A 27,962-nucleotide genomic window follows, 5' to 3' on the forward strand; every position below is an offset into this window, starting at 1 on the left:
CTATTCCACCATAGAGAAAGAAGCTCCAGCGCTGCTGATGGCCTTGCAGCACTTCACTGTGTATGTGGGCTCTAGCTCCTTTCCAGTAACGGTGTATACAGATCACAATCCCCTTACTTTCCTCCAACGTATATACAACCACAACCAGCGACTAATGCGCTGGGCATTGCTGGTGCAGGATTATGATCTGGTTATCCAACACAAGAAAGGGACTGAGAATCTGGTGGCTGTTCCACTCTCGCACAGCGCATAATGATGCGTTTGTTCTGTGTTTTGTATAGTGTGAATGTAAGGCTGTTACATCCTGTGAGGCTGTGGGAGTGTGTGGGAGTGTGTGGGCATTGTGTTGTCCTCTCCCTCTCCTCCTCCTTCTTTATTGCCCCTCCCCTGTCTCTCTCTGCCCCTGCCGTCTCCTTTTAGGACACACCTGCTGCTCATCTGCCCTCGTTTACCACCAATTACCCTCAGAGGTGAATTTAACCTGGAGGAGAGCAGTGTGGAGGTGGGAGAAGCTTCTGGTGGATTTCCTCTGTGCTGGTCTGTGTGTGAGTCTGGTCTAGGTGTTGAAAAGGCCTGCTGTGTGTGTGTGTGTGTGTGTGTGTGTGTGTGTGTGTGTGTGTGTGTGTGTGTGTGTGCGTGTGTGCGCGCGCGTGCGCGCGTGCGAGACCAGCCCCACTGTGCGTGTGACCAGCCCCACTGTGGTGAATAGCTCAACTGGGCAGTGGTTTTGCTTAAGTGACGGCGGCCTCCATTTCTTGGTTTGGCCTGCCTGGTTATTGCTAATAGCAGCGTTGCTGTCTTTTTCTGTTGAATCCTTGTTGTTTTCTTAGTTGAAGCGGCCACCATCTTTTTGGGTTGGCCTGTCTAAGTTATCATTAAAGCAGCGTTGCTGTCTCTTTTTGTTGTTACTGCTTATATGATTATTGGGTTAATTAATTATAATAAAGATTTATTTTGTGTTACACTCCTCTGCCTGGCGTCCTTTTCATTTCAACCCGGATCCAACTGTTACTATCCCCCACTCCCTTCACCTAGTTGTCATGTGGGGACGTAACAAAAGGGCAAACGGGCACTACCATAAAAGGAGATGGGGGTCAGGGTGTGAGCACCCTTGGCCACTGTACTAGTGTATTTCCATTGTGGGGGTGTTTACTGTAGGGGGGAGGAGACCAGAGGTTATAACTGTAACTGTTGTGTGGAGTTCTTTAGATCAGCCTTTAACATAGGACTGCATAGGAATGCAGTGTGCTGATCTCCAGATGCATCTGTAAGAATAATGGGTAATAAAAGGATTGTGTAAAACATGGAAACATCTGAGCATGATCTCTACCAGGACCAAAAGAATCGCAGAGACCGGTGTTGTCTCAACAATGTCCATACCTCTAGTTCATGTTCTCATTCCTAGTATTTGTTTCATGTATTGTAAATAAAACTTTCGTTCACATCTGCTCTTGGGTCCACTTCCGTTCTGGCTTCCAGCAGTACCCATATTCTTCTGTATTTCGTCCTTTGTCTCCCAGGCTGTTGTGTTTTTCACAGTCTCAGTGTCAAGCTTGTGTGTCCTTTTTGACTCTCAGTGTTCATGCTACTATTTTATTTTGGTAGTCCATGTTCATTATGTTTAGTTTTGCTTCCCCCTGTCCTGTTTTGTCAAAATTGTTCCTGCTGTGTTCCCAGCTGTTTGCCAAAGCAAAGGTGCCTTTGTCAAATGGGCTTACGTTTTCTTTTATAGTTCCCTGTTCAATTTTGGGTTGGGTTTTTTTTTTTGTATTATTTCACAATCAGCCTTAACTGAAGGTGGGCCGTTTATTATCTTCTTCCTGCCTCCCAGCATCTGCATGCACACCTTGCATACTCTGACTTAATGCTTTGATCTGAATGGACCAAGTGGATGCTTTCATGGAGCTCAGTGAGGAGATGGAGAGACTGAATTAGGGGTCTATGGACCTAAAGACTGTCAGTTGGTTTGGCAGCCATGGATGCTATCATCAGGAGGGATGATGGTGGTTTCCAATAATTGCCAAAATGTATGCTCATTTAGGTTTCAGCTGGAGAGAGGTTACAAGCCCTAGAGTTGCTTCATTCCTTCAGTAGCTCCTCATCACAACACCCTCTTTCCCAAGAGTCTCTACCCAAGCTGACTGTTTCCCCTCCTCCTGGCCCAGCTCTCTTTCTGGCAAGTCAGAGAGGAGCCTTCCCAGACCTCTCCATCCTCAGCCAGAAAGAAAGATTCTCTCCTTCTACTTTCTCTCCATCACCGCTCGGCTCTCCAGCCTCGCCACTGCCATTCTGCACCCCAGACATCCCGCTGTCTGGCCAGACACATGAGTAAGATCCTTTCTGTTAACACTGTTTTAAAAGAGTCAGTATTCGTGACATTCATTCCTGAGCTTAATCAAGCAAAGACAATGATTTGCTCTTGCATCTGCCATTCATGAAGAAGGGTTGTGCAATGTTTCAGAGCCATTTGCAATTAAACAATTCTGCATTTCTGAGAAAACTTAAAATGAAATCGCTCAGGTTATTAAGACTGTGTAATGAAGTGGTGTCAGAGGTTTTTAAGCCAGCTGCTGTTTCCTGTGTTTCCAGCTCAGCCATTACTGATACTAAAGGTTTTATTAATGTTGACCTTAAGGACAAGTGTTTTCTGCCTGCTCTGATATTGAGTCCATGTTTTCTGTTTATAAGCCAACTTTTCAGTTGGGAAAAGTTGAGAGTGCAAATATCCAGTGTTGGGGAGTAACGGAATACATGTACCGCCGTTACGTATTTAAAATACAAAATATGAGTAACTGTATTCCGTTACAGTTACCGTTTAAAAAGGTGGTATTTAGAATACAGTTACTTTGTTGAAATAAATGGATTACACGGCGGTACTTCCCTGTTTCATATTGTCGCGGGTCAGGACTGTTTGAGTTTTGTTTGACAGCTATGTTCTGTTGTTTCAGGCGGCAGCGTTACGGTTGCCATGGTTACATGGTTACCCCACACACATTGCCAACTTCAGACTTCCCGAACAATTCTTTGCTTTAGGCTTTAAAGTGAAACTCTCAGCACAGACTATAAACCTTGTCTGATCTCCTGCATTTCTCACCTGAAAATCTACCACGTGAAAATTCCTGTCCAAAACCTTTTTCCCCATTCTGGTCTTCTTAGGCACCAAATGCCAATAATCACACCCATATGTCAAAGGGTAATCATCAGCCAACACGGTGGTTTCCACAGCAGGTTTCAGTTTTTGTTTATATAAGTAGTGTTACTTCATTATTAATTAATCATGTTGTGATTTTGTATCTCTTCCTGAAAGTTTTGTGTCTCTTTATGGTTATTTTGTGTGTTTCGTGGTCATTGTGCACCTACTATGGTGCACAATGACCACGTTTGGACTGATTTTGCATCAGTGTGTAATTTGCATTTCATTGTAGATGGTTTGTCTAATATTGGCCCTCCCTGTGGCAGTTTTGTTTATCTTTGTTTAGTTTTTCCCTTTGTTTGGTTGGGGGGTTTTTTTTGTTTGTTTGTTTTTCTGTTTGAACCTTTTAATCATTATTTGAATGACTTATCAACAACAGTGTTGAGAGGTTCAGGACTTGAGCCACCAACTCGTTTGGTCCCTTGGTTAGGTTAGCGTCTGAAGAAAAGTATAAAAACTCTGCACTCACCCTGTGTTTGGTGTATAACAGCCATAATCACATCAGAATTGGTATGCCTCTTCTCCCTCTCTCCACATGTTTTTCTTCTGTGCGATCTTTCTTCAGAATGGGAGGAGCTCATGTGGCTCAGTTCCAAACTTGATGGCAATACCGGGAGGTTGCTCAACTGCTTCCTAGAATTATATTCTTCATTCATTGTTTTTTTTTTTTACATTCAGATTGCTGTTCTTTATCTGACTCTCTAGATTTGAGGATAGCTTTTTGTACCTTCTTCTGGGCCAACTGTTGATTTGAATGGATGTACATGCTGATGTTTGATAAAAATGGAACAACAGTGAGTATGAATGTTTCTGTCAGTTACCAAGCATGACAACACTGCTCTGCATGCAGATGGGTTACGTTTTCAGTATGAGTATGAATGAGCTAAATGTCAGCATTAGTCATCCAAGTTTACAGGCCTTAATTAAAATTTAGGTTTGCATTGTGGTTTTCTCCAGAAAACTTTCACTGAAATGATTAAAAATCAAGAGTTTTAAAGGCACCACCACATGTGGCTGCAGTGTATATTATTGAAAACGGACAACAGAAATCAGTGTTAAGTGTTACATGTTGATATTTATGGTACCTGGGGCTGCAGGAGTGGCAGCTTGTAGGAAGAGAAACTTGACAATGATGACGACGTTGATGAAGATATCCATCGTAACCCAGTCAGGCCAGTCATAAGGAATCTGGTTTGGGAATCAGGAAGTGGCATCGCATCTAGTTTCCGAGACGACACATGGGCCTTCACTATTGTCTGTTGTTTGCCATCGAATTTACATACCAGTACCACTGTCAATGAGTCCACCACACCCTGCTGCTCACTTCACACACACAGCTGCCCATGTGTCATTCACAAAGGCACCATTCAACATCGAAGTTAGAACAATGGACACTGCAGACTGATCAAACTTCCATACAGCTGTTAAGAAGTTCATTTACAGGTTCTGCTATACTAACAACCTGCTATGCTATGCTTACGAACCATGCCTTTTTTTTCCTGTTTATTTGTATAAAAACTCTCAAGTCTCTGACTTCTGCTTTAAATATACAACCGCAGGTGTCTGCATTGGACATTTCTGTTCTCGAGTTAGTTGTCCCTCTATTACCACAGGGCTTTAGGGGACCGGTTTAGCCGGTTATGTGGGATTTCAGCAGAACAGGAATATCAAGGGAGAACTTGCCCAGGCCTCTCTGTTTCTGCTCCTCAAGGGGACGACCGCCCTGACCGGTTTTCTGGGGTGGAGAGAAGAGATAGAGGCAGAGTGTGAAGAGGAGGAGGGTGTATGTGGGGCGTTCTCCTTCAACTCATTCTATTCTCATTCTTTTCTTTATCACACTTGGTCTCCCGCCGCCTGCATTTCACTACGTCCAGCTGTGGAAAAGAAGCGTTGGCTAAGGTAGAAGCGGCTGAGAGAGAGGCAGTCACTGGCTGTTTTGGTAAGTGGGAATTGATTTGGCTCTGAGTTGTTGCCTGAGGACGAGGATAGACTTGCTGACAAGTGAGCAGCTTTGGCAGGGATTGAGCCAACACAGAGAACAGGAAACAATCATGACCTTACTTTGGGGGCAATTACACATTTACTTCACATTGTGTTACACAATGTATTCATTTACAACCCATAAATATAAATAAATACAAAGGCACAGGGTTCTTTCATAAGGACACCTCTAGGGTTTATTTTAGGAGTTCAGAGAAAAGATATGTATTTAGAAGCTTTGTGGTCTTGAATTAAAATGTCTCTGTAATCATTCAGAATTAGTTCAATCTAAGTATATGGTCTTATTACATGCACGGTTAAAGCTAGCTTAGCAAGCAGAAACCCTGCCTGCTCTTATTTGTTTCGAACAGCATCAGCTGACATTGTGCGACAGCAGTGACTGAGGACTGAACCACAAAACTTCCTGTCTCTCTCACACACACACACACAGCTCACCTCTGGTTTTGAACAGAAAATGTCCTGTGCTGATGGGAGGTGTTTTTAATCCCTGTGTTAAAGCTGCAGTAGTGAAATGTGCCTCCAGTGTGCTCTTTATCTCTCTCTTAAGGTGTGTGCCATCTAGAACTACGTGTTTGCACATAACGTGCTAATGCTTCTGTCAACAGTCAGAAACGTGTGATGCAGTTAGCTCGTCAGAGCTAGTAGCCTGGAAATTCAGTGTAATTTCATAAATAATAATTTGTGTGTGTGTGTGTGTGTGTTTACATGCATGCGTAGGTGTGTGCATGTAGGGGTGTGTGTGTGTGTGTGTGTGTATGTGTAAGAGTGAATAATGATCTACCGATAGCAGAGCAGGAACATAAAAGCAGACAGGTCTTTTCTTGCTCTGCTGAGGTGATGTGAACAGCCAGTTGCCTAACATATCCTGACACGTTGAGAGAGCCGAATCCACGCCGATCAAAATGCTAAATCACAGTATTTGTGCTGTTAGCGATCATGTCTATGCATCTGCATAAATATGCAAACTTGTATGATTCATGTTAAATCTTTTCACACTCACTGTGCCAGTAAAATGCAGTGAGGTAAATTGTGGTATGAAAAATGGGTTTGATAATAGGGTTTTTGTTAAGGTCCCAGGTCTAAGGCTAGGGTTTTTGTATTATTAAATGAATAAGCAGAGGGAGAGCCGAATGTCTGCTGGACAACAGAGTCCTTTAAATGCATCCGTTATAAATCATCAGACAACCGAGGAAAGCAAACCAAATTTTTACAAGGAACTGGAAGAAGATACCAACAGACTCTTCATCAAATCAAGGATAACCAAACCGACGTATTTGTTTTTGTTTTAATGCTTTAAGATCTTAGACTCAAGCTAAAGGTTTGATTTTTGTTTGTTTGTTTTTTAATGTAAATGGATTTTGATCTATGTCACTTGCCATGACTGCTTTCTTTGTTTCTTGGTTGCCAAGACTCAGGAGAACTTCTTTTTGAAAGAAAATGTCATATTTAAATAGCCGATGGAGTTTGAATTGGGGTCATTGCTAATGATGCCCTAGGCCTCAAGGAACTGTGCTATACTGGAAATAAAAAGATTATATGAAAATGTTGGGATATGCAGATTGATGGCAAAAGGAAATTTGTTTTTAAACTTAGTTTGCAGCATGTCAGCTTTGAATTCCATCAAAAATATCAGGAAACTTTTTTGAAAGGACAGAAGAGATAGCCACCTAGACAAGTATGTATAGGTAGCTATCTCTTCTGTCCTTTCAAGTTTAAGTCTGACTTTTGTTTCAGCCAAAAGATGAGCATCTCATTTTGTCAGTTAATAGCTTTCATTCCATTTATGTGGTCAAAGGGGCAAATATTCTATAAAAAGATGTGTACATTTACCTAACCCTAACCCTATGATAGACAGGTTAGTGGTGACCTGAGTAAATTTACTACAAAGTAAATTTACATAGTCAGGCTTTCTTATCTGACTTTCATAACATGACTTGACAAAACCTAAAACTCTAGTCAGAGGTAACGGGTATTGCAGTCATAGTTGTTGGTTTCACTGTTCAGCTTTTTGCTTCAGGCACTGTCACATCAAAAAGAGCTTCTGCACAACATGATCCCTATAAGTGCTGCCTACGCCAATCAGATGGTAATTAAATGATGATAAAAAGAACAAACATAATAGTTAATTGCAACACTTTGACAAATAAGAAAGTAATGTTGCAGCGATGTGTTTATCTTGGGATTTAGAGCACAGAGCAATAAAAAACTGTAAACTTTTTAACGCTGCATATTTATTTCCAATGTGGTTGTTGTACATTAGACCTCTGCAACTTTAAAATCATTTATATATTTTATGCATCACCAACAGACTGCATACAAACTCCTGTATGCAGCTGTAACATTACAGCTGAGCTTCATTTACCTCATTTTAATCAGGTACGGCTTATCAAGTTGCATTTTTAAAAAGTGCTCCTACAGCAGGGAATCTATAACTAAATCAAACTTCAGACATGCTGCACAAAAAAATAATTAATTAAAACATGGCAGTTCCAGACAATTTTAAACTGAAACTTAGAACATAACCAGCTTTTGACCAGTTCATGCGTTCAGCATTAGAAACCAGGGTGATTTAGCCAGGTAAAAAAGGAACCAGCTTTGATGATACAGAAAACTTGACTTTAACCCAGCAAATCTAAGAAGTTGAGCCCATTTCCACCTACTTGGCTCAGCTCGACTTGGTTTTTAAAGTGGTGGCACCTGGTACAAGGTACTTTTTGAGTACCTATTCAGCTCCAAATAGTCGGAGACCATCCGAAAAAGTCACATCCACAGACTGCATGCCACCAATTGGCAGTGACTTCACTCAGTGAGTCATGAGAGCGATTCCTTCACAAAAATCAAGACCGCCATTTTTAGGCAAGGAAATGACGGAAATAGCCGTACAAAAAGCAACGTTCATACTCTGATTAATGCATTAGAGAGCAACTTGGGGTTAGTATCTTCCCCAAGGACACTTGGCATGCAGACTGGGGGAGCCAGGAATTGAACCACTAACATTTCGATCAGTAGATGACCTGCTCCCGATCTACAGCCACCATAGCCACGCACTAAAGCATACACAAACTGCTTTATTATGTTTCATACTCTTAATAGGAGCATCATGTACAAAAATCAATACTACGTTATATTAAAGAAGACTTAAAATAGGTAACTGAGATCACAATCTAATTTAATACATAATCGACATCTGTTTTTGTACTAAAGACATCGATTCTTGCTGGCCATTAAAAAAATGCTCTTCAAACACAGAGGCTATGACCCACCACCCGAGTAACTTTTCTTGGTCAGTTTTTTTTTTCAGAACCTTTTACAATGACCTCCCTATCATGTTTCATAAAAAGCTAAATATCTAGCTAAGCTAACTTTTGTAACCTATCACAAAAATATAACCAGAGATAACCAGTGCTAACATCTAATAATTCACATACTGTTCATAATATAAAGTGAATGTGTAAGGTAAGAAATCTCTGAGTTCATGTGTTGGGGAAATTACTTGGTAGTTTTATAAACTACGAAATTCTTCACACAAAAGTTAATCTACAGCTACTCCAGAGAAGTCTAGTATGCTAATGCTACTAATGCTAAAATTACATTGCACCATGAAAATTTAAATGAAATGAAGCCATGGGGCACAGTTGTTGAAGCTATGTTAGGAAAATTGGTGACAATCAGTGAGCAGCAATATGGCAGAAAGAGTTTTCTGGGGTCTATGATATTTGCAGATGGCATTGTGATCTGTGGTGAGAGCAGAGTCTGGAGAGGTGTTGATTTGCAATAGAAGCGCAGGAGTGAGAGTGAAAGGGAACGTTTATAAGACACTGCTGAGTCATGCTCTGATGTATGGTTTAGAGACGCTGGCACTGACAAAAGAAAAATAGGAAGCAGAGCTGGATGCGGCAGACTTGAAGGTTTTTTAAGGTTTTCATGTGGTAGTAACCAGGATGGACAGTACTAGAAACGAGTATATCAGAGGGACAGCTCAGGCTGAATGGCTTCATATACGAGTTTATTCATTAAGTGTCCAAGTCCACCTATGTTTGATCCACTCATAGAAAGCACCACTAACACTGGATACCAGCAGCTAACAGTGGAAAAGCAGTGCTTACCAAGAGAAGGTCCTAAACAACAAATATCAGTATCACTGTCACGGAACAGAAGTGAGCTTCAATGACTCCTTTCACAAAGTTTTACAGCTTCCTGAAGACTAAATAGATGTGGACACATACTGACAGCTGAGGTAAACAGTGGACTGACAGCATACACTTACTACAGATAAACCCTCAAAGGCCAAGTGTATATATTACCATGCGCCTTCACAATAGTCATGATAAAAGAAAAAGGGTATGGCTCTGATTAAAGGAGGGTCAAATACACCACCCCAAAACTGTTATAGTGTGAGTAGTGTGACACTATGTCAAAGTATGTCGCACTAGTGTCACACTATAGTGTGAGTAGTTAAGTATACATAAAAATGGAGGCATACGTATTTGAACTACATTAATAATAGGTCTTTGATTACTCAGTAAACTCAACAGACAAATTCAGCGTATTCATTGGCATAGCTATGTAGGTTTATGACCTTCCCTACTCTTTTCCAATCATGGAATATATTTTTGTGTAGTCTCTCTGTCATTGAGGTCATACTTCTTTAGTTTGGTGCATTTCAGGAACCAGAACTGAACCAAGACGAAATGGTATAACGTCTACAAAAACCTAATGATGAAGAATTAAGTTCCCCAAAAAAGCAATATGTATTAGTATCACTTGTTGTTTACAAAGTATTTACAATGGTAAAACTGTAAGTTATTGCAAGTACATGAGCACTCAAAAGTTTCAAGGCTGTTTTTCATATACTAGAAACACATACTGCAGAACTAAATCCCATGCCTCGCAGGACCGGTTGAACTAGTTTTAATCAGACCTGAAATAAGTAAGAATTTGCTCCCACATGTGAATAACAACAAAGTGTCCTATGCTCAGTTCTCACATGCACAGAAAGTCCTCCGGCTATAACGCCTGTGCACTTCAACTGACTTGTTTTACTGTTTTAGTAAAGTTTTAGTTAAAAACATTCGATTTAGAATGTGTTATGTTATTCATAAAAAATAGCTAAAATTAACAACTCTAACTAACTAAAATCTTGCATGTTCTGTGCAAAGGTGATTGCTGTAGAAATGGAGTGTTTCAATGACCTCCTCCACAAACTGAAGGAGGTCCACGAGCGAGAACTAGAAGGTAAGTGGAATAAAAAAAAATTAAATGATTGCAATGGGTATCCAAGAGTTCCATAAGATAATTCCAACACATGTGCTCCTTAAAAGGTCTTTTATATTTTTTTCTTCAAGGATGGCAGGTGAAAGTTCAAGAGCTGTCCAACAAGAAAGGCTGGTGAGTCATTGTGATATGGGCAATCACATTTAGACAGTGCTGAAAATATGTATAAAAAGGTTCATCCAGAGTAGGCCTCAAGTCTTTGTTGACTAGACAGGCAGGTAATCAGACAGGTAGGCATGCTGGTCCTATGCCCCCCGCAAACATCACATTTCACAAACTTGGAAGGAAGCTCATGTTGCAACAAGTTATTCTGTGAGATAATGACTCACATAATATTTGCTTAATTTCTGTGGAAAAGTAAGTAAAGAGAACTTTTTCTTTTAAAAAAAACAAAATATTCGTATATGTATTTGTTTATGCAGTTTATTTGTTTATTTTTGTGATTTTTCAAAAGTATGGCTGATTGTGTGGTGATATATTCAAAAATGTGACTTTTATTCTTTTTTTTCCCCCCTTAAAATGCTCTATCTACTTGTCTTGAGACACTTTAACATATAAATATATAATGTTCATACATACATTTTTGTTAACTGGCAGATCATTCTCAGGCACACACTGAGTTCTTTATTTTTCAACACCACGTGCAATATATACAAGGTGGGGGGAATAGTTCCAGGGGTCCATGGGTAGACAGGGAAAAAGGTGTTCCACTCGCTTCATTCCTCTCACTCTGCTTTCTGCTCACTCACTGTGCTCCTGAGATCCTCTCCCCTCTGTACTGACACGTTTTGCCAGACTGTCACACTCACGTTCAGGCATCCAGGGAAACAGGGGTTACAGGCCGGTTCCAGGGAATCTGCTCTGGAGCAAGGCGGCCCAAGTGGCTCACCAAGCGCAGCGGCACCGGCAGAGGTTATGCTGCACAGAGGTGACCCTGTGCTCCTATTTCCGAGAACAGGGGGAGGTTGGACCCCCAGGAATGCTTCAAAGGGCGACATCCCCGTGGCAGATGGGAGGCTATTGTGTTCATACAAGAGCCACGGCAGTTGTTCACTCTAGGCGGCTTGGTTTTGAGAAACGACGATAGAGCAGCCTCCATTTCTTGATTGGTCCACTCTGTCTCCTCTGGGGGTGACAACCAGAAGATAGACTGACCTTTGCGCCCAGGGTGGAGCAGAACTCCCTCCATACCCGAGAGTTAAATTGGGGTCCTCGGTCTGAGACGATGTCCTCTGGAATGCCATGGAGCTGAACACGTGTGTGGTGAGCAGCTGAGCCATTTCTATGGCTGTGGAGAGCTTTGGGAGGGCGACAAAGTGGGCAGCTTTGGAAAACCAGTCGATTATTGTCAGAATAGTGGTGTTACCTGCGGAGGGTGGCAGCCCAGTGATGAAATCGAGAGAGATGTGGGACCACGGTCAGCCAGGCTTGGGAAGAGGCTGAAGTAATCCGGACGGAGACTGCTTGGAAAGTTTGTTTGGAGCACAGGTGATGCAGGCGGTCACATATTCCCTGGTGTCCTTTGCCAGTGTGGGCTACCAGAAGTAGCGCTGGACCCCAGGGTGGCAGGTAAAATGTGCTGTGTGGGCCAGACCCAGGGTTGGGGTTAGTTTCTTGTGCCTCCCACATAATTGACTCGATCTCCCAAGTTACTGCTCCAACCGAGCAAGAGGCGGCTTCAGGATCAGGGATCAGATCCTGCGGAGGCATCCAGTTTCACGTTCCACGAGCCAGATCTGTAAGTGATAGAAAAATTAAAGCAGGTAAAGAACAGTGCCCACCTGGCCTGTCGAGAGTTAAACCTTTTGGTACTCCATGTTTTTGTGGTTAGTTCAAACGCTAAATGGCTGTGCAGTGCCTTCAAGCCAATGTCTCCATTCCTCCAGGGCGAGCTTAATGGCAAGAAACTCCCCATCTCTGATGTCATAATTGCTTGCTGGGGAGAGATGATGAGCGTAAAAATCCCATGGGTGGAGCTTACCGTTTCTCTATTGTAACAGTCTGATGCATCCACCTAGTTCATGACTTGAGGACTGAGATCTGGCTGTCGTACAATGGGAGCCATGGGAAACCACTCCTTGAGATGGGAGAAGGCTTTTCGAACAGGCTGAACCCACTGAAAGGAAACTTTGGGAGAAGTATACTAGAATCTAGTAGAGCGATTTTGCTAGAGTCCCTTATAAACCAGCGACAAAAATTGGCAAACGAGAAAAAACGCTGGAGCTGTCGGCAGTTAGTGGATTCGGGCCATTCAAGCACAGCTTGTATCTTTACTGCGTCAGGATTCAGGTTCCCCTGCTCAATAATATACCTGTCATGGTCTGGGTGGGTACCTGCAGGTCTCCAACAGCGGCCCCTCCTCCTTTAGGCGGAGTTCGGTTGCTCCTCCCTGGCTGACCACCTGTGAGCAATTATTCCGGCAGTATATCAGACCTGCGCTCTCAACCATTCATCGCCTGAGTATCTGCTATCCCCATAGGTAGCATCTGGAGTGGAGGTCTTGTCTCCCTCACTCCCGCCTTCCTGGACCTGGGCCGCTTGCTGCTGATACGACGTGGCCTGGCGGCCCACCACTCACTTGCCTGCCTCCCCACGCCTCGACCGCTTCCGGGCCTTCCGCCCCACCTGTCACCTCCCCCTGAAACCAATGCCCCGGCCCCTACCTAGTCCTGTTTCCACCTCCCCGCTGCCTCTGCTGTTCAGCCGTCTCCTAGAGGTGTCTAGGTCACCCTCCGTTATCTTAGATTATCCTACGCCACCACACTAGTGGCACGTAGTTTTCTTGCTTGTGTTTGCCTGTGGGCGGAAATAAATCCTTTGTTCCCTTATCGTCTCGCTTCCGGGTTGGTTTCTGCACCTGTGTCCATCTCTGTTCCCTCGTGCCGCTGGGCCTTGACAGTACCCCAGAAAGGCCACCAAGTCCACATGAAATTCACACTTCTCCCCCTTCACATATAGCCTACTTTCCAGTAGGCGTTGGAGGAATTGCCTCACATGGATTTCTTATTTTCTTATATCTACATTAGGTTACTTAATAAAAAGAGTTTGTAAATATAAATTCACATCAACATTAAAAAAAAAATTATACAACATTTTTGTAATGTTCAACCTTACATTTCTGAAGCTGTAAATAGTAACATTAAACAAAAGTAAAGACAATGACTCGTTTAATAAAAAGAAACAGAAATCATTAATATTTGTGGATTTTAGCTCACAATTAGCACAGTTGACAAAACTGTGTCTTCCAACAAAGGCTTTCAAATAATGATCATGTTGGATGCAGTGCACATGTGGAATATTTAATAGAATTCAAATATATTTTTTGAGCCAGTCAGTGAAAATACAACACACTATTAATGTTAAATCAGTACTCTATCAACACATGGTGCAACACAAAACAACACTATATCTACGTTATTACATGACGACAAATATTAACAAGGAACAATTATGTTTCTGCAGTTTCTTTGCATTAAAACACACAGGCGTTAAATTTAAAGAAAACAAGAAATGTTTCCATGTGGCTGGTAAGCTGCTGAGGGTTCTAGTTAGCTAAAACATAAGTAGAAAGGTCCACACTGCAAAATGTTATAGATAACAAAAACATAGCACTGGCATCAATGCATTGACTGCTTGGGGGTATAACCCAGCCATAACTAACATGTGCAACATTAGAGCACTAATTTTATTGAATTTGATTTTTCATGTGGTGAACCTAAACAATCCTGCTAACTTGGTAAACATCTCCTGATCTTTCACTAATATGACCGGTATTGAAATAGTTTATTACTTAGCTCCATTCTGCTCCTTATTCTCATTTGAAGTTAAGCCATCATAGTTTACCTCTATTTCTTCTTCCAATGTTCTTTCAATGCATACTGATGTTTAAGTCATTGAAAATCATAACATGACTGTCAAGTTTTGTAGATCGGACTCACGCGCAGACCACTCGTGTCTTCAAAAGGTGCCTTTATTTACAGTGTTCCTCTACAGTGGAATTCATATATACATATAGTGATGTCAAGGGGAAAAGGGGCCGGGGTTCCAGGGTCCAGGAGTGAAAGAGGCAGGAGTCCAGGAAGGGAAGGTTTTCATTCAGCCCTCGCACATCTCCTCTCCTTTCCTTTATCTCTCTTGCTTCCGTTCAGTCACCATGCACAGGGAAAGAACAGGTCCAGAGGCGATCTATACACAGGCAGAAAAAAAACATTAGTTTCCTGGTTCAGACAGGCTCACAAACTGACTTTACAAAATACAGGACGACTGACGCTGATGGCTCAACGATCCAGCGACGAGTAGAGCAGACTCGCCCTCTTAAGAAGGGTTCCAATCTCTTATGATCAGCAACAGATGTGCTGATCACCTCCAGGTGTGTAGGCCAGGGGCAGGAGCCCATACTGAGCTCCGCCCCGGCAGGAGAAAGAGAGAATGGAAGAGGGCGAGAGAGAAAGGGAAACAAAAACAAAGCACCTGACAGCTGTCAGCTGTCGAGGAGCGGAGACCATGACAATGACACTGTATAAGATGGATTTCCTTCAGTATTCTAGATAGGTGCAGCAATCATTTTATTTCAGGATGTGCAAAATAATTTATGTCACTATGTATGTGACTGTACTTTATGTACTTTTCTGTGAAGTATTTTTGTTATTTTCTTGCACAAATTAATAAATACATTGCTAAATATGCAGCATCACAAAAAGAAATTCAGAATTATGAAAAACTCAAGGCCCTGCCTAACACTTTCCACTTTATTTGTTTATTTATTTATGTACTTTTTTCACCTGTCTCGTTTGGTTCTTTTGCCATCAGAATTATTGTCTAAAGGCAAAGAAAGATGCCAAACGGATTTACTTTACCAAATGGACCATCCCAGCCTTGCCGTATTGGTCTATTTGATTCACCTTTGCTTTTATTGTTTGTTTTTTTTGTTTGTTTTTTTCACTTGCTGCACACGGGACAGACATGACTGGGGGAAAGAAAAGGGAGAAAGAGGGAAAGAAAAACAGCGGGGAAGAGAAATGGTGATAAAGGGCAAAAAACAAAAACCAACAAAATAAACAGACAAAAAATACATTTATCAATCACCTGGATCACCTGTTGAGAAAGAAAAAAGAGAAAACAAGCAAAAAAAAACAGAGCAATATAATAAACAACATCATCGCGATGATCTGTGTGAATATAACAGTAAATACTAAATATTGAATATTATTGTGCAGCATGCAGGATTGACAGCGCACAGTGTGCTTTGAGGTAGGAGCCAAAAAGGGTGTAGTTTGTGTCTGTGAGCACCCGCGTGTACACCTGTGAGCATGAGTGCGCTTGTATTTGAAAGGTTCCTTCATGTAATGAAACAGCAAATTGTATTGATATGACTGCAGTATTTAAAAAGACAGCTGCTTAGTTTTAATGTGAGCATCATTATTGATCAATTAGCCCAGTGGTCTTCCCCACATTCTCCAACCACACACACCCATATATAAACTGCAATAAATTACAGATTTTTGAAAACGCACATAACACACATAACCAGCGTTGCGAATCACCGAAAACTGATATATTTTTTTCAAACTCCTGCCAGGTTGGAGATTTTCAAAAATTTCTTTTTTGCGTTTACGTGTGGACAATGAATGCGGAGTTCGTCATGCAATGTCAAAGGTGTGTGCTTTTTTCACATCAGCTGTGCTCCACATTATTGTTTACATGAGATGAATTTCTAGAACGGCGGATATACAAAATACTGTTACTGTTAATTCTACTCTCTGCAGTTTTTACACGCTTACATATACACACTCAATTACTGTCCCTCCATTTAGAAAGACAGAGGCGTCATGGTGTAATTAGTTTATGTGTAGCTGTTTTTTTTCCTGTGTAATAATATTCAAGATTGCCATCAATACTTTTTCCTCAAAGAAGCCCCTCTGTGAAAAACTGGGTTCAGAAACATAAACAACTGTGGGATACTGTTTGTCTGTGATTTGGAGAGCCCAGCGTGTGCTCCTGACACAGGGAAACCAATTCTGCCGGGGATCACTACCTTGGCACTTGTGCAGATGAAGCCAAAGGCAAGATATGCTTCATCATATTTTGTAGTCTTTGGCTTGGAAGGAAGTTGGTTTGGAAACATATTTGCAAACCCCCCCCCCCCCCCCCCCCCCCCCCCGGCAATGGCTCTGCCCACAAAGGGACCTGCCCCCCACTTTGGGGACCTCCAAATTAGCCAATCTAATGGCAATTTTGGTCTGCATCATTTATAAAAAACAGCAGTTTCAAAAAAAAAACATAACCATGTGGTGGCACTTACACTAGATGATAAAGGATCCAATTTCTGTATCACAATCTCTTTCTTATTTGGTAGTATCCTGAACCAGTCGCTCTGCAATGTTTCCCCATGGCACATCCATGTTTCTGCCTATAGTACTACTCGCCCTTGAATGTCAAATATTTAGAATGAAGATACAGACCTCTCTTATGAACTACCTACACTGCTTCAGTGACTGGAACACAAGTAAAGAGAGATGTAACATAATGAAAGACCATTGTTTCATCCACCTCCATAATAACCTATATGATGCATATACAACTTACATTTATAACATAACTACCTTTCACTTGGAAAGAGGAACATTATGTACATATGTAAATACAAGCTTACGATAATATTTAAACTATGAGGAAATACAATCTTTCTGAAACACATTTTTTTAGTATTAAAGCCTAACCACCTTGTGTTCTTTTGCGTCAATAGTGACACAAAAAGAATGGAAGAACTTTTTACCAGAAACCAACAGATGAAAGAACAACACAGATTACTCACCGAAAACATTAAGGTTCTGGAAAACAGGTATCAATGTTACATTGCATTTTTCTTTTCTTGTATAAAACACTAGAAATAAAGTGGTTTGCTCACTAACAAAAAGTGATCTAATGTTTATGGTAATTTCTTTTTATTGGAAAGAGATCGCATATAACATAAAATTAGCATCAAAATTCAACAGGTACTTATTAATTACCTGTAACTGTAAGTTATATAAAATTGTTCTCTCTAGTTTTTGTGTAAATTGATTAATATAGACTGATTAATACAGAAAGGCAACATGCTGGATTTAGACTCATGACCATTTTGCTATGAAGCTGCAGTCCTAACCAGCACTCCACAGGGGTGCCTTCTGCTGGCTTACTTCCATAATCCAAAGACATGCTTGAGGTTAGGTTAACTGGCAATTCAAAAACCAACTAACCCAACTAATGACTAATTACAGCTGTTTTTAGTTTTGTCAAAGAAAAAAAACTCATTTCAATTGTTGCATAATGTGAGCTACTGTCACATCAGCCTAGTTATTAGGTGTGCTACTAAGTGACTTCTTCCTGCCTGCGCAGGCTTAGGGCTGGGCTGTGTGACAGATGTACGGTCACTCAAGAGGTAGCCAAGAGAAGACAACAGGAATTTGAAGCCTCCCAGATTCAGAGTCTCCAGCACATCTCTCTACTTGGTATTCTGTTCTTACTCAATAATCCATCTATCCATCTTGCATCTCTACGAAACTCCTTTACAGTGAATTTCCTGTCTGTTCTTTAACCTTTGACACCATTAATGTTTCCCCAGTTTATTTTCTACTAAAAATGCTGTTTAAGGACAATTCTATTGATGTGTACTCTGATCATGTCGTTTGCTTGTGTTGCAGCTGGAGAGATGAACAACCTGAAAAAAGAGAACAAGAAACTTAAAGATGAAAACAGAAACTTAAAAGCAGCACTTGAGTGAGTAGATGCTATTTAACGATATGGTTGTTCTAATCTTTAATTTAAAACTAATGCTGATACATCTTATATTAGTATTTTCTGTTTATGAGGAACATTGTTTTAGGCATATTTGTATTTTTTGATGCACGACAAAATTTAAAACCGTCGTCATTCTGTGCCTGTGTGTGTGTTTGTGTAGCAAAGGTCACAGTGACAACTCTTCTAATAGTAGCACCACCACAGAGGTCAAGCCCAACTCTTCCCCTGCCCTTTCACCCGCATCTGGAATCCTGTCCCTTATCAATACAACAACCAGCAGGCCAAGCAACAAGCCAGCAGATGGCAACATTTCAGTAAAGCCTGATGTCGAACTGAAAACTGAAGGTAAAAATGAACAATAGTGGTGATTATATTCTGTCATCTTACTTAATAAATACATGCAGTTTCTGGCTTTGATCAAACAGAAACTGAAGGCAGACAGTTAAGAGGAACCAACCGAAGCCAGTTTGTAAGTTTGTTTTTTCATATTTTTATCATACATTTGTTTTGAATAATAATCAATTTCAGTATTCAATTAATTGCTAGTTGCACTATTCTATTAAGCAAAACGATTCAGATCACAACTTGTAGCACCAAGTGTAAATAATCCAAATTTGCAGATAGGTATGAAAGAATAAGATATAAGATCTAAAATAATATTAAAGTGAAGAGAACAAATGGGAAACAATTACCACCAGAAAAATATGTATGCTTATTTTCCATCATCTTAAGGGACAGTGATGCCATTTGAATTACATGAGAGAAGCATGTGGCACAACCTAAAACTTGTTGTGTTTTTCTACGGAATTTAATGATATTTGAGCTCAAAAGAAGCAAAATGTATTTCTGCTAAAATCAAGACACACATGTTTAAGTTGTTTTTTGTACAATTACACTGTTAGTGACAACAACTTACCCAGTAACCAGTGATGGAACATTAGCTCTAAGATGTCTTAAAAAGCTTTCAAGTGTTATTATTGTATCTATGATTCTATGCATACATGATGGATAAATAAGAGATGTAGAACTGCCAAACATCCCTCATCTTACCATTGACCAACCATGAATGGGTTATAATCAGAATCAGAATCAGAATACTTTATTGATCCCTAGGGGAAATTCTTTTTCGTTACAGTGCTCCATTATAAACAGCCATTAACAAAGACAGACAATACACTAACTAAGAATAGCACAATATATACAGGCATATATATACATAAAGGTCACTTATTAATAAATAGCTGAAAAAGGAAGAACATGTGCAAAAAAAAGGTGTAGCTGTTGCCATAAACAGTGTGTTAAGTGGATATGTTGTACAGGGAGATGGCCACAGGCAGGAATGATTTCCTGTGTCGTTCAGTGGTGCTTTTCAGTCTCTCACTGAACATATAAAACCCTACAAGAAGATGTATTGTTCACCTTAATTATTTTTTCATTAAGATGAATGCTTAAATTTATCATTATTTATATTTATATTGGTAATTAGTTTTTTTCCTCTGCACCAGTTAACATCAACATTTTTCTCAAGCCTTTTATATTACAAATTAAAACCCCTACAATACTAAAGAGCACTTGGCAGTAGTGGGGAGGAAGAACCCCCTTTTAATGAAAAGAGACATTCAGCAGACACTTGGTCAGCCATCTGCTCTGACTGAGTGAGGGGAAAGATCAGCTATGTTTCTTTTTATCCGTCAGTATTAGTCTGTTTTCAGTGGATTTTCCAAATCATTTGAGCTACAGATGTTGATAGAGCCACATGTCAAAAAATGTGTTGCTTTCATATCACCATCATTATACTGTATGAAGGAACTTGTAAGACTGTGTTGTACCTAACCCCTCTATGTGGAGTTTTTCTTAAGCTTAGCTAACATTTTAGTTACAGGTTCCAAAGGACATTTTGGCAATAGGCTGGTTATTATGATAATATAAGGTTGTACTTGGTGACGCAGCTCAGTAATGAAAAAGCAAATACAGAAAAGTCCATTAGTCCATTTTCACACTAACAATGACACTTTAAATAAGAAGCTGCCTATACACATGTACACTGCTTCTTTACAACACTCCGTCATTGAGTCTCATATCATAGATTTATGATTGTTCCCTTTCTTTCTGGAAGTTCCCATTGCCTTTTACCTGCAACTTGTACAAGCTTAGCACATGAAATACTATGAATCAGACTGATTACATTATATTTTCTGGTCTCCTCTGTAAAGCATTATTCTCAAAATCGAGCCAAAATGTTGCTTTAGGTAGTGCACACAGTAAGCTAAAGACTGAAAATAGTGAAATCCTAGCTCTCCTCAACCTTAAATATTAACATATTTTGTCTTATTCTATTTATTCTGTGATGGGTACAAAGACAGCTACCTAGGTAGCTTAGTTTATTTTCTTTCTTTCTTTTTTCTTTATGCTAAGCTAACTAGCTACAGATTTTGCATTTACAAATTAGATAAACCAAAAATGTTTGAGGATAATTCAAATTGTTCTCTGAACTGACAAAACATTGGTTAATGTAATATGGTGACTTCTTTTGCTGCATGCCCTTCTCTGCTCAAACAGGATGCTCTTCCATTGTCAGCCCTCACATTGCCGTCATGGAAGAAAGAACACTTTGTGACTCATGCTGGAGAGAAGAGGTAAGACATAGGAAATCACGAAATGGGCTAATCTGCCACTGTATGAGGATATGTACTGTGAGTAACAGCAGATTCATCAAATTAGTGATTATGTGCTCCAAAGTCAATACTTTTTTCTACATATAGAGTCTGAATATTACACTTTCCCACATTTCTGCACCAGTATTGATCCATAAAGGTTAAGGAGAACACAAAACTTACAGTTTGCATGCTTTACTTGCCAAAAATGAACAACTACATCACCTTTCAGACATTCCCTCATTCACTCCACTACAATTTTGTTCTTGTATTGAGTCATTATGCCAACATCTGTATGGGGTAATTTAAGCTCAATTTATTTTCCTTTCTTATTTTAATAACAAGAGTCTTGCTGCTGTTTTATAAGGTTTATTCTACTTTGCAATAGAACCTCCCCCCTCCCAACCTCCCACCACTGCCTTATCTGACACTTTCAACCAATCCAACAAATAATCTTTCCACTTCTGCTTAAGATTCGGGACTTTAGTTGTCCAAGATTTGGGCCTCTTTAGTTTTCCTGGCCTGAGCAAACATCTTCCCTCAGATAACACATTTGGGCTTGGGACAGTATACTTGTGCTCCCAGTCGGGGCTATTGATGTGTCACACAAACCTAATTCTTACCATCTGAGAACTGTGAAAATGAAGTTGGGTTTCATTTTACAGGAGCTCCTTAACACATTAGTTATTTTATTCATGATGTGCACCTGTTGCAACATGTTACGGCCTCATAGCCTCATACACCAAACCATTTAGGAACCACTGTCCTCATCCAACCATCCATCCATCCATTCATCCATTTTTACAGTAATTATAGCTATAACAAGGCAAGAGGCAGCTTCTGCTCTAATCATTACTGAAGAAAAATAAGTACTGCATCACATTACCAATTAAACCTTAACTGCCAAAAGATTTTCCTACAGACTTGACTTTCTTTCTCATACCTTAGAATTCAAAATGTTGAAGGACTCGACCAGTGTTCCTCCATGCCTACTAATTCTCTGCTTAGGAGATCTTCTGTCCCAGCTGCTGGAGATGTGCGACCCGGCAGACATGTTGTCCATGCTCCTGTCGCCCGACATCCACAAGCAATCAACAGCAACTCTGCTTCTCTTCGCTGGTCTCTATCTGAATCATCTGATTGGATTACTGCCGGCACCAATCCAGTAGTGCAAACTTCACCCAATCCACACTCACAACATTTTCACAGCTTGAACCCAATGAGGCAACAGGCCAGCCCCAGAAGGCAGGTTTTTAGTCCTCCGTTTCCTAAGCAGAGCAGCGTTCAGCCCCCTGCCAGAGAGCCAACTGTGGTTTTCCGATTGACAAATCTGCCAGAATATGTGGAGATTCAAACAAAGCCCACAGAGAAAACAGAGAAAAAGGAAAACCTGCTACCCAAGGTTGAGAGGGTGTCTGAAGAAGGGTTAAAAGAGTTAAATGATGGGCCTTTGGACTTATCTGATCGGGGGAAGTCCATATCCAGTCAAGTGCCAAAAAGTGATTCATCCTCAGCCTTACAAGATGGAACAAGAGTTCAAAAGAGCCCTGAATTGGAGGTAAACACAAATTCTTCTGCAGACATAGCAGAATCATCATCTTCATCTATTGTCATTCCTTCATCATCGTGTGCAACGACAGAAGAGCAAGCACCTGACAAGGATCCTAACCACAAGGTAATTTAAGGTCTTCTACTTCTTACAATAAAATTAGAAGAGGCTGAAGTAAAGAGGGGGCAAATTAAATTCATGGTGTGGGGATGTTCTACCTGCAGGTAGTCAGAGAGCAGGATCAGAAAGAGGAGGTGAATGGAAAGACAGATGAAAGCAAGGGGAAGAAGGTGCCTATCCTCACTCTATCATTACGGCCAGGTAAAGTAGGATGTCTCTGTGATTTTTCCTGAAATTCAGTCAAATATTGCTTTTAAACCAAGGTTACTAAAAATTGACAATGCACAAGTGAATAGTTTTTATTATGTTTTTGTAGCAGTAGTGGTGTTGGAGACTCTGAACCCAGCTCTACAAAAGCAAGATTCCTTATCATCAAATGGCAAGGTAATTCGCCCAAACAAAACAGAGAACGTGAAGGTTTTGTTAGCACATTAACTCATTTTGTATTACAATTTTTATTGAAAAAATACAACAACAACCAAAAACAGCTGACTTTAGTTTATATACACTTCTTTCTTTTGTGAACAATTGTGCATCCTTTTCTTTTTAACAGACATCTTCGGCGACAGATGAGCCAGAAACCAGCTCTGATGAGCAGGACGAGGAAGCCAACCGGTCAGGACACAAAAGCAATCAGGGCTCCAAAAGGAAAAGGGCATCTGTGGAGACAGATGCAGACAGAGATTCCAACACAGACAGCAGTAATCACCTGTTTATTTTCAGATATTTTTTCCTTTCTTCAGTTTTGTTATCTCTGTCTTGAGTGTGGGCTTTAAGCAGATTTCTTTTTTTCTTTTTTTTACCTCATGAGGTCTACATACATTTTGACTTCTGTGCCCCTCGCCCCAATTCTAACCCTACATTTCAGAGAAAAAGTACTTTTGATAATGAAAAGACATTTGATAATTAGGAAAAAATGGGAGAGTAACGTCAAAAAGAACTAAAATGATAGGTTTAAGTTTAGGTCATCATCAATGTAGTTCTTTCGGCCTTTTTTACACCATATCTTTGGCTTGGCAATTTATATTAAATAAATTGACAGAATTATTTTTTTTATTATTGTTGCTGTTGTTTGTCATTGTTTACATTTTGCATTTCTAAATATTTTTAGAGTTTTATGTCTGTCAGCCTGTGCATAAGTTTTGTATGTGCTGCCTTACACCATACAGACGTACATACATTTTGCATGTTCTCTCAGTACCTGTGTGGGTTGTTTTCCATAGTCCACATCTTTGAACTATGGGAGGAAGTTTTAATTGATACATCAATTAAAAGTTTAATTAGTTATTCTAAATTGGCCATGGATGGATGCATGACCAAACAACAACAAAAAGACAATGTGGATAGTAAATTGTATCACCTTCAGTATAAGGCTCCATACTAATCACTACGCCATACTTTTCTCTTTTTTTCAAAGGTTTCTTAGAAATAGCTCTCCAGAGATCTAACAGGGATGTTTCACTAGAGTACACTTTGGTCAGAGTAGGGCGAACAGATCGCCTGCTGTCTAAGGGATTGCAGAGCATTTATGTCTCTTTTTTTCTGGTATTTTAGCTCTGTAGTTCTGAAAAGTCAATACTGAATTGACAGTTCAGTTTTCTAAAATCTAAATCAAATCTGACGCAGTGTCTGTGAAAAAAGCAGGGAAGGCTGTTTCCCTAGATGCACCATTTAAGTGAGTTAAACTATACGCATTTGGATTCAAGCGCAAGTTAACCAGTTACAGAGTGTGCCGATGCGTCATCATACCTGAAAAATCAGGAATAAAGCCAAACCACAAATGTTATGCGGGTTTTGATGAGATGTGATGAAAACTGTCACAAAGAAAAAGAGACACTACTACGGCATTGAGTGGAAAACTTTATACTTTGGTCAGCTTGGTACAAAGCGATGGTCCAAGAGTTGGTCTTTATAATTGTGCAGACATACTCAGGCAAATATGGTAGTAGTGGCTGAAATAAGTGTTTACTGCACTATGCAGCCTGTTTGATCATAAAGATCAACAGACTGTGGTAGTAAGCTACCATTTTATCACTTTCCAGAGAGTACAACTTCTGCTTTAGTCGTTACCTGGCATAGCCCCAACCCCAGCTCTTAAGCTTAACCCTATGTTTCAAACAAAAAATGTACTTTTTTTGTAAAAAACGTAGAAAAAGTACTTTTCTGAAAAAAATGTTGATAGTTTTTAATCCATGTGTCACGGTACTAGGTCGTGTGACCCAGTGTTTGAGTTTTATGTATTTTTGTATTCATTTTCAATCTAGTTAATTTCTAGGTTGCTGTTCAGACCTTATTTCTTAGTTATTTCTGTCATCTCCCCTTGTACCCAGTCTTCCTGGTTCCTGCGTCTATGTTTCATGTCTATGTGGTTAAGTTCATGTCATGTTTTATCTCCATGTCTATGTCTCAGTGTTTCCTGTTTTATTTTGTAAGAGTCTGGTGTTCTTTGTTCATTGTAGTTAGTGTTACTCTCCCCTGTATTGTCATTATGTTTCATTTGAGTCAGCTGTGCTCTCATGTGTCTCTACTTCCCCTGATCGCCTCATGTGTGTATTTAAGTCCTCTGTTTTCTGAATGTCGTGGTCAGGTTGTCTGTTATCTCCACCATTGGCTTAGTCATTGTCATAGAACTTAATAGTATTTGTTTCTTAGTGTTTTTTTTAGTTTGTTTAGGGTTCCATGTTTAACTCCTGCTATCATCCAAATAAAGGATCGCTTTCTGTTTAAACCTGCAACTCCTCGTCCACATCTGCTTTTGGGTCCTGTTTCAAAAAACACACCGGCGCACCCCGCTGTGACACCATGTCAGTTAGAATGATTACTTTCTTTGTCTTTCGCCCTGTTGGAGTATGGCATAAATACAACCAGTTGTTTCACATTCATGTCTCAATTGCACTTGTGTCTGACAAGCAGATTTTTTCCAACATATCCAGATTGTTTTTTTGATGATTTAGGATCCGACCTCTCTTTAAGTTAAAAACCTATTACCTTCTCATGAACTACTACTTTCTGTTGAGTTCTAATTCTGTTATTTGTCATTCACACAAAAAAAGCACTCTGAAATGCTTTCTGTTTTTGTTCCCCCCAGACAACCATCGGGAGAGGAAGCTCAAAATCACAATGAGATCAGAGGAAAAGCCCTAGATAAAGAGGATGTCACACTGACTTGGTAATTTTGCAAGAACTCTTCATTAACCATTTCAGAGTAAAAAGTACAACAAGCCAGTACAGGTATAATTTACAGAGGGGAGAAACAGAGTGCAGCCATCATCAGCCAATCTGATTCTGAGTCTAGCCGGATAGTTTTTGATTTAGTTCTGGTTCTCCACATATTGCTAAGGGAAATATCTGACTCTTTAGCTGCTAAACTCTCTGTTACTTTCACAGACAGCTTTCTGCGTGGTAGGAAGTACATTGTGGGTATAGATCTTCATTTCCTTAGAACAGCTCTCTGCTGTGGCTAAATATTAAACTGATAAGAATGGCAAATCAAAACTGTATTTTCAGTGCAGTTGTGAGCCGTAAAATGAATATTTTACTTGCTAAATTCTAACAAAAACTCCAGATTGCTACAGTAACAGAATCTACACCATCGGGTTATTATTATCTGCAGTAAGCAACTGTAGGCATCCAAGTAGTCATGTGATCCAGTCGTCAAAGACTATTTGGTAATGGGCTTCTGCTGATTAAACTGAATTTTTCTGCCAAAATTCTTTTGTTTTGTTTTGTTTTTATCAGCTGTAAATTAAAGTTTTTGTCCACTTGGGGGCAGCAACTGCCCCTAAGGAACATAGGCATTGTGAACATCCAGCAGACACAGTAAAACTTCTGTCAAAGGGAATTCATTCCATTAGTTTCCAGAGAGTGGGGTTTAACTAAGCATGACAAAAGCCCTGACTGACAGTGAGGATGCAGCAGTATGCCAACTTCCATAGGACACTGGCTAATGTTAAGATTGGGTCAAGCAAGCTGAAGTGGCACCTGGTACCAAACATCCTTTCTGACAGAAGGTGTGCTTTTCAAAAGAGCTACACACTGTAGCAGTCTTTTGTATTTGCAACTTTCTCACCCAAACTCCACCATTTTCTGCCGCGTTATATTTTTAACATCCCTGTGGTCATAACTAGTTCAGGTTTTTCAGGCCATGTTTCCTTCTTAGAGCAGTGGGCTGTAAAGCTCTACAACTTCCCTTTTCACCAGCTGTTATATATGAAGTTTAATGTTTAGCAGAGTATTATATAAGTGGCTGTTGGTTTTGGTTAGTAAACCACAAAGGTTTCATTTTCACCAGGGTATTAAGTCTAAAATGATGAAAAAGATTTGTGCACAAAGAATAAATACAAATAGTACAAACATGTGACATTCTTTATCAGAATAAGTCTTTTCCACATGTCACCATGGAGCTAAAATCTTCATATTTGCTGTGGTCTGAGTGGAAATTTTAATGTAAGCACAGGGTATATCGCAGCTATTAGCAACTGGGTGGAAAACTGTCCAGCCTGACAGTCAGGCTTAGAAAGTCAACCATTTTCTAACATTTTCTAACATCTACCAACCCATTTTCACAGTGCCAAACACCCTCGTGTATGACCAGCTGAAGAGACTAAAATCTGCAGAATTCTCTTTTGTTCCTCATCTTCGAGCAAAACAAAACACGGTCTGCGCTGCTAATGCTTAAAGAACTTCAGTCTAAATGTCCTGGCATGCCCGTCACTGCTTGGCTAAAAAAACAAAAAAAAAAACGTAAATCCTCTTATGTGGCTAACTTAGAAGAATATAAGAAAGAAAGTCCGAAGAGTAAAAGAAGTTCCTCTTCCTCTTTTCTCATTTTCAGACAGCACATATTTTGCAAGTATGAACTTTCCACTAACAGCTGTGACAACAACCTTTGCTTAGCTGGGTGATAGATGGGAAGTGTTAAAAGCAGAGAGACAGCTAAAGAAACTCTTGTGATAAAGCACTGTGAAGCTACTGAGTCCATTTTGTATTGATATAAAAATGGATGGACTGGCAGAGTCAACTAATCTCAAATCTACTTATTTTTCCTTCATTTCATTTTTTAGATGTCCCTGTGTATGAACCCAGATTTGCAGTCCTAATGCTGTCATATTGATTTCTCCTGTTTCTGTTATGTGTGTCTGATGCCATTATAGTCCATTAAGTATGGTATTTTATCAATGGTCAGTGGTCTTTCCCTGCCATTTGCATCTCTTGGTTAAAAAAAATGTGATTGACTATCCTACTGTAAGTGTACTGCTATGTTCTGACTTTTAAACTGTCAAGCTAGACGATGTGCTGTTGAGAGTATTTTTTTTACAATACTACACTGTTAGAAACCTTTTAATGAATGTACTGTTACTGATGTTGAAATAAATTTCCATTCTTAAATGTT

The 27,962-nt window shown here is 40.1% G+C and overlaps 1 protein-coding gene across 5 annotated transcripts; it reads left to right on the top strand.

Moving 5' to 3' along the window:
* The first annotated feature begins 4,977 nt into the window (after nt 1–4,977).
* On the top strand, nt 4,978–27,962 carry rbbp8l (retinoblastoma binding protein 8-like). Of its 5 annotated transcripts, none has more exons than XM_012925364.2 (15): nt 4,978–5,132; nt 10,354–10,429; nt 10,540–10,582; nt 17,214–17,309; nt 17,846–17,958; nt 18,151–18,226; nt 18,408–18,592; nt 18,673–18,716; nt 20,807–20,883; nt 21,850–22,576; nt 22,675–22,771; nt 22,887–22,954; nt 23,124–23,271; nt 25,659–25,739; nt 27,634–27,962. In XM_012925364.2, the coding sequence occupies exons 2-14, from the start codon at nt 10,369–10,371 to the stop codon at nt 25,712–25,714; spliced, it is 1,791 nt and encodes a 596-aa protein (XP_012780818.1). In that variant the 5' UTR covers nt 4,978–5,132; nt 10,354–10,368; the 3' UTR covers nt 25,715–25,739; nt 27,634–27,962. The 5 variants fall into 5 exon arrangements, with proteins under 5 accessions (XP_012780818.1, XP_012780816.1, XP_012780819.1 ...); XM_012925363.2 differs by having other exon boundaries at nt 4,979–5,132; nt 27,139–27,962; XM_012925362.2 differs by having other exon boundaries at nt 25,659–27,962.

This window comes from Maylandia zebra, linkage group LG20 (assembly GCF_041146795.1).
Source record: "Maylandia zebra isolate NMK-2024a linkage group LG20, Mzebra_GT3a, whole genome shotgun sequence".
Taxonomy (NCBI): Eukaryota; Metazoa; Chordata; class Actinopteri; order Cichliformes; family Cichlidae; genus Maylandia; species Maylandia zebra.